Source organism: Siniperca chuatsi, linkage group LG7 (assembly GCF_020085105.1).
Source record: "Siniperca chuatsi isolate FFG_IHB_CAS linkage group LG7, ASM2008510v1, whole genome shotgun sequence".
Taxonomy (NCBI): domain Eukaryota; kingdom Metazoa; phylum Chordata; class Actinopteri; order Centrarchiformes; family Sinipercidae; genus Siniperca; species Siniperca chuatsi.
In genome coordinates, this window is record NC_058048.1 from 25,375,782 (window position 1) to 25,382,093 (window position 6,312).

Below are 6,312 nucleotides of genomic sequence, written 5' to 3' on the forward strand. Positions count from 1 at the left end.
TGCTTTATGACACTGTATATTTTTTGACAGAGACTCTCGTCTTGTTTGCTTTTTGTCATCTTTACCCTTTGCTCATTAAATCCTTTCTCTCTCTCTCTCTCTCTCTCTCTCTTTTCATGTTCTTGTCATTGCAGATTTATATCCTTGTATAAAGGACCATGCCACACACACAAAGTCCAGAGGCTTAATGAGTCTACCTCTTATACGTTCCGCATCCAGGCCTTTAATGAGGCGGGCGAAGGGCCCTTCTCCAATGTTTACACATTCACCACCCCACGCTCTCCTCCAGCCCCTGTGAAAGGTACAGTGGCAGCCCTTTCTTTCTATTTAGCTTTCTTTCTTTTTCTTTCTCTATCTCTCTCGCTCGCTCTCTCTGTATATCTCTCTCTATCTATGTGGATCAGCTCTTGTTAACTTTACACTCACTGCTGACATATAGACAGCCAGTGTGCTCAGCTTTTAACCTCACTTGACCCGAGTTTGAATTGCATTTGATTACGACCCAGCAGCCTGAGATTCACTTGTCGGCTGTCATCATGAGTCGGTTTGTTCAGCACTGCGGTCTGGTTTCAACCAGCCTCTGCAAAGCCTCTTTTGATCCTACACGTTGAAGTCAGTAATGAGGACGTGGGTTTTATTCTCAATGCAGCACCTCTTTTAAATCAGGCAGTCGTGTGCCAGTTTGTCAGTGTTACTTAACACTGTTTGTCTCCTCAGTCCCCACACAGTGAAGTGGACTCTTAACCATTAACTGTTTGAATTCACTAACAATTTCAACATTAAGTTTAAATAATATCACAACGGCACAAAGAATTACAATCCTCCTTGCCACTGTATTTTTTCATGATTACCAGGGCACTTTACCAGTCAAAAACAGCCGTTTATTTGTATTGTTTTTACTTAAAATGCCACTTACCTAATGAGGAAACGTTACATGTAGTTGTCTAGAATTCCCTTTCAGCTGAGTCACTGTGCAAGAACTTGCCTTGAAATGCCTCCTTGTATTAAAGCAAATGGTTTCTGTAGCAGCCCCCCCCCCCCAAAAGCTCTGCTTCATACTGAAAGTTCACAGCACATATGGTTTGATGTCTATTTTGGCTTTTTAATATTAAATAATTGAAAGCTACAACCAGCTTTAGCAGATGTGGTTTGTTCTGAATTGAGGTTTTGTAGATTATACTGCATGAGTTCAAACCAAAGTAGTCTTTCACGCATCTCAATGGCAGTAATGTGGTACTGCCCTTCACAGAGAACCTAAAATAAATGGAAGTTCAGTTTCCTTGTGTGTTGGATTATAGGTCAGTTTAACAAATGGGTAGAAGGCAGAGAGGTCAATGAGCCATTGTATGTACCACTTACACAATGTCAAACTTTTCAAATGGTGTCAATGATGCCTAACATGAGCTGTTGTTGGCAGAGCTGTTGGTTTTATTAGCATTTCCACTTGTTAATATTATGATACATTAAGTAAATCTACAGTAACTCATATTCCCCCTCAATCCTTTCTTGATCAGATTGGTTCATCTCTTGTTTTAAATTTGATATCCAGTGGCAGAAGTTCAGTTTTGCAGATATTGCCAACCTTGAGTGTACCTTTCATTACATCTGCGCTCTCTTCCTCCACCCTCCAGCCCCTAAAGTGGAGCGTCTGGATGACAACTCCTGCGAAGTCACATGGGAGGCCCTGCCACCCATGAAGGGGGATCCGATCATCTACACCTTGCAGTGCATGATAGGAAACTCTGAGTTTAAACAGGTACTGACATTGTTGTGTGAAGGTTTGATACTCCCTCCTTGTATGTAGTGTCCTTACTTGCGGATGACCTACCATTCATCACAGTGGCCTTTTTATGCAGATCAGGATACAGATGGATCCAGGGCTTCAATGTTTTCACCGTGACTGTTCCAGCATTCTGTGTTCGTCACCGCTGGCTTTAAATTGTCCATTATGCAAAGGTCATTGATCCATAAGATATCCCAGGTGTCTAGCCCCCTGCCAGCACATTCATCCCTCTGTGGCCTCCAGCCATGTTAACGTGGAGTAATAGCCACTACATGCTTATGCTAATCTCACCACATCATACATGGCAATTGAATCAGGGAGTTTAAATATGTGGTTGCCATCCCACATGAGTTTGTTTCCATCCTTATCGTCAGTCTCAGTGGCCTAGACTCGAAAGCCCATGTTTAAGAAAGAGGAATTATTTATTTGCTGAAGATAGGAGTTTGATTGATGCAGTATGCTTCAGTCTTTGCATTAACCAGGCTAGTGTAGTTTGGCTGGTGTATAATGGACAGTTCAGTCATTTTTATACTTCTGCTAGTTTGAAACCCAATATAAAAACTGCTCGTACCCTCCTCCAATAGCCTTTGTCTCCAATAGTTTTTTCATACTTTCCCAATTTATAAACAAGAAAAACTGGGAATGTGTTGAATTCAATTTTAGGCTTACGCTCACAGTTGAAATGAAAAGTTAGGTCACTCAGTAAAGAGAACCAAAAAAGTGGCACTCTAGCAACCAAACAGATCAGGTTCTCAAGGCTCTCTAAAAACTTGTGGGTGTGTCAGCTGGGCAGACAGCTAAGGCAGATGGCTTCCCACTTCATCCAAAGCAACAAACAACAAAACTCCAACAAATAAATCAGAAAATAGTCTGTAAATTGAAAATAGTCAAAGCTGAAAGAGGGATACATGACACATTATATAAATTTTTCCATTATGCCTGACACTGAGCTGAAAGTCAACTTCATCCAGTTGGTCAGAAGCAGTAAGATGTGAAGGATTTTGTCAGCTTTACTGTTACAAGTTTAATACAATTCAACAAACCAACCTAATTTTACCAATATTGGTAGTATTCTCTCAGTGATATATTATAAACATGGTGATGAAATGCAAGGAAAGATAAAAAAGACGCAAATAATGTATTTGTGCAGTTAAGAAAATCCGCAATATCTCACTTCACAGCAAAATACAAAAACAAACAAAAATGTCTTATCTTCAGTTTTGAATCACACTTCTTCTCCTCTTCCCTCCTTCACAGGCTTACAAAGGCTCTGCCACATCCTTCCATGTCCAGAACCTGCAGCCCAACAGCGACTACCGTTTCCGGGTGTGTGCTATCAGGCAGTGCCAGGACGCCCCTGAGCTGAGCGGTCCCTATAGCCCCACAGTTACCCTCTCCCCCCAGCGGAACGAGGTGGCGGTGGGCGGCGGTGCAGCCGGCTCAGGGTTCAGGGCCGGCACAGAGTCCAACCGAGCCAGACGGAGCCTGACGGACGAGCAGTGCGCTTTCCTCCTCCTCATGGTTTTTGCCATCATTGCCATCCTCATCGCTTTTGTCATCCAATACTTTGTCATTAAATGAGCAGTTTGTGCCACCCAGCTGCAGGGTTATAGCTTTATTCTTTCCCCCTCTCTCTCTGTTGTTTTGTTTTCTTCATTTTGTACTCCTTGTTTTCTGTTGTCAACAGAGTAATCACATTAGCCGCATTGGGTTGCAGCAGGATGGAGGGCTGGTGAGTGAGAGCTGAATAGCAGTTAAAAATTGAGGATGTAACACCTAATTTGGCACCTGTGATAACCTTCCTGACTCTCCTGCCTTTGTCACCTCGCCCCAACTTTGTAGTATATTTTGTTCAGTTTTCTGTTCCATCAGATCAGCTTCCTGCGCGAAAGGAACTCAGAAAGAGCAGGGGTATATGGTTTCATATGGTTTATTCTGGGGAGAGGGTCGGGGGGAAGGGACGCTTCAACTCATTTACTTGTTGATGTGTGTGTATAGAAATAGTCATTATTTATATTTCCATTTATGTGTCCAGTATGAAACTGTTTTTGATAGATGTGTTCCAAAAATAGTATGTAGGTGTGTCATTAGCCTATGTGCTATTTGATCCTGGGACCTGGTGGGCCAGTGTTTGCACAGTGGGGTGTGTGTGTCCAGATGTGTATACTGTATGGAGTTAGTGCCACAGAGGTACACGGCTGGGAGGGCTTCAGGGCCAGATGAAGGGACTTAACCCCCCTGCTGGAGTTTAAGGGGTCTAGTGAGAGAAGAAACAGAAATGAAAATCTTGTTCACATTATAGAACGTTCATTTAGCACTTTCCAACCTTTTTGATGTTCAGAATGTTTAAGGATGCAAAAATGAAATGTTAGTATATTTTTGTACAGTGAAGACACAAGGACCTGTAAGTTTGAGAAAACAAATGCTCAGTATAAAGTTAGAAAACAAACAAAAACCAAACTAACAGTGAATTCTAATTATTTTTACTATCATATAGTTATACTGCTGCTTTACTCTGAAATATTGTTGTTCAGCACAAAAAATGTATGCTTACCTGTATGTTTTGTTTTATTTTGTTTTTCCCCAGTAATTGATTTTTGCACCTTAGTGAAAGAAAACCTTGACTGACTGCGTCTTGGTCTTGTGATGCATTTTATAGAACATACTTTGAGATTGTGCAAGCCCTACTTGTGTTTTGGGTGTTTTAAAAGTTGTAGTACCACATAATGTGTCACTGAAACAGCTGATCTATCTCAGCAAAAAAAACAACAAAACAAAAAAAAAAAAACAGGAAAAAACCCCAGAAAAAAAGTATGTACCAGTTGTTTCAGAGGCCTTAATTGGAGAGGGAAAAATCTTGGGAGAATTTTCTTAATTTCTCTTTAAGTTTTGATGTTTTTCTTTTAGTGTTAGAAAACACTAAAATGTGTTTTATTTAGTTTTATTTTTGCAACATTTATTTGATGTTAGTAAACATACGGAATCAAGAGAGCAATGGAAAGTAGTTATATGTATTACTTGTGATTTCTTTTGTCAGGTCATACGTGTGTGAAGTATATTTTTTTATAATATTGAAGTAATATAAGTTAATACTCTCCAGAGAAAATAATAAATCCTGAGTACTCATGAATCATGGAACGCAAATGGCAGATACAAAATGTGTTATATCATGTACTTCCTGTGAATCTAAATTTGCCTTTTCTCTCTGTGTGTTGAGTATTCGTAACAGATTGCTAACGCTGAGTTTTCAGTGGTAATCTGACTGTAGGGTCTAGTGTTGTTTGGTTTTGGGCAGAAAACTGCTGTTGCAACTGTAAAAATGAAATACAGGTACCTTGCAAAACATCTTGGATAATTACATGATTTGGTCTTTCAGACATTCTGCAAATGTCTTCTCTTTGTCATTTAAAAAATTCAAATTCCTATTTTTGATAGCAATTGCAACGTGTGCCATTTTAACACCTCTTCACCCTGGGCTTACTACCTTTGGATGGAGAGATTAACAAAATGCTACAAAAATGAGTAAAATATGCACAAAAATAGAGACCATTTTTATGTAATTTTAATGTTTGCAGTTACCTCATACACCGTACATTCCAAAATGAAAATTTGTTATACTATACATACTACCAGACATATCACTTTAAAATGTTCGTTATGGGAAAAATGTATAATCATAGATATGTATTTAAAGTGTATCTGTATAGCCATGATATCTACAAAGGATCCATGCACAATAAAAGATTTATAATTCTTAATCATGTTTGAAGTTTGGACATATATTTGTCTTTGAATTACTCAGTATAACATAGGCATGAAAATACTTGTTTTTGATTGGCTGACAGGTGTCTGTTAAAATTGTATACCAGGAAACTTCAAACATAGTTCCAATTAACAGTTTAACCACCTCTCTATATCAATAACAGAAAAATAATTCTCAGCTATAATATTCTGATAATTCATTAATTGTTTAAGTAATTCATCAAAAACACCAAACATTCACTGCTTCCAGCTTCTCAAATGCGAGGATTTGGTGCTTTTTGCTGTCTTTTATCATTGTAAATTAAATATTCTTTAGACCTGTTGGTCAGACAAAACAATGTCAGGAGATGCCTCAGGCTCTGGGAAACTGTGATGGACATTTTTCACAAATTTCTCATGATTTGTAGACTTTCACTTTATCAAATAATCTGTCCATTATTTTTTGATTATCAAAATAATGGTTAGTTGCAGCCCTAATTGATAGCAACAGTACTTGCCTCAGCTGCTACTTGCTAAGACTTGCTAACATACTCTGGTGAAACAGACCTAACCGTGGGTTAAACTGACCAGAAACAAACTTGGAAAGGAGAACAAATAGGGACCACAGCATCTCAGATGGCAGGTGGCCATGGAATAAGTGCAATAATACACTCAGAGGTGTATGGATTTAGAAAATAATTAACGAGGATAACCTGCACCATGGTGGGCTTCTGCCTTGTTAATTATTTTCATACACTATATATAAATAACATCTGGCTGAGAACAAA

The 6,312-nt window shown here is 39.1% G+C and overlaps 1 protein-coding gene across 11 annotated transcripts in view; it reads left to right on the forward strand.

Moving 5' to 3' along the window:
- The window catches only part of fndc3a (fibronectin type III domain containing 3A), a 53,162-nt gene extending 47,621 nt beyond the window's left edge, over positions 1-5,541 (forward strand). For all 11 annotated transcript variants that reach the window (XM_044202060.1, XM_044202062.1, XM_044202064.1 and 8 more), the window contains 3 exons: positions 135-301; positions 1,632-1,756; positions 3,041-5,541. In XM_044202060.1, the coding sequence (XP_044057995.1) occupies positions 135-301; positions 1,632-1,756; positions 3,041-3,364 (616 nt within the window). In that variant the 3' untranslated portion in view covers positions 3,365-5,541. The remainder of the gene's footprint in view (positions 1-134; positions 302-1,631; positions 1,757-3,040) is intronic.
- Positions 5,542-6,312: the final 771 nt, after the last annotated feature.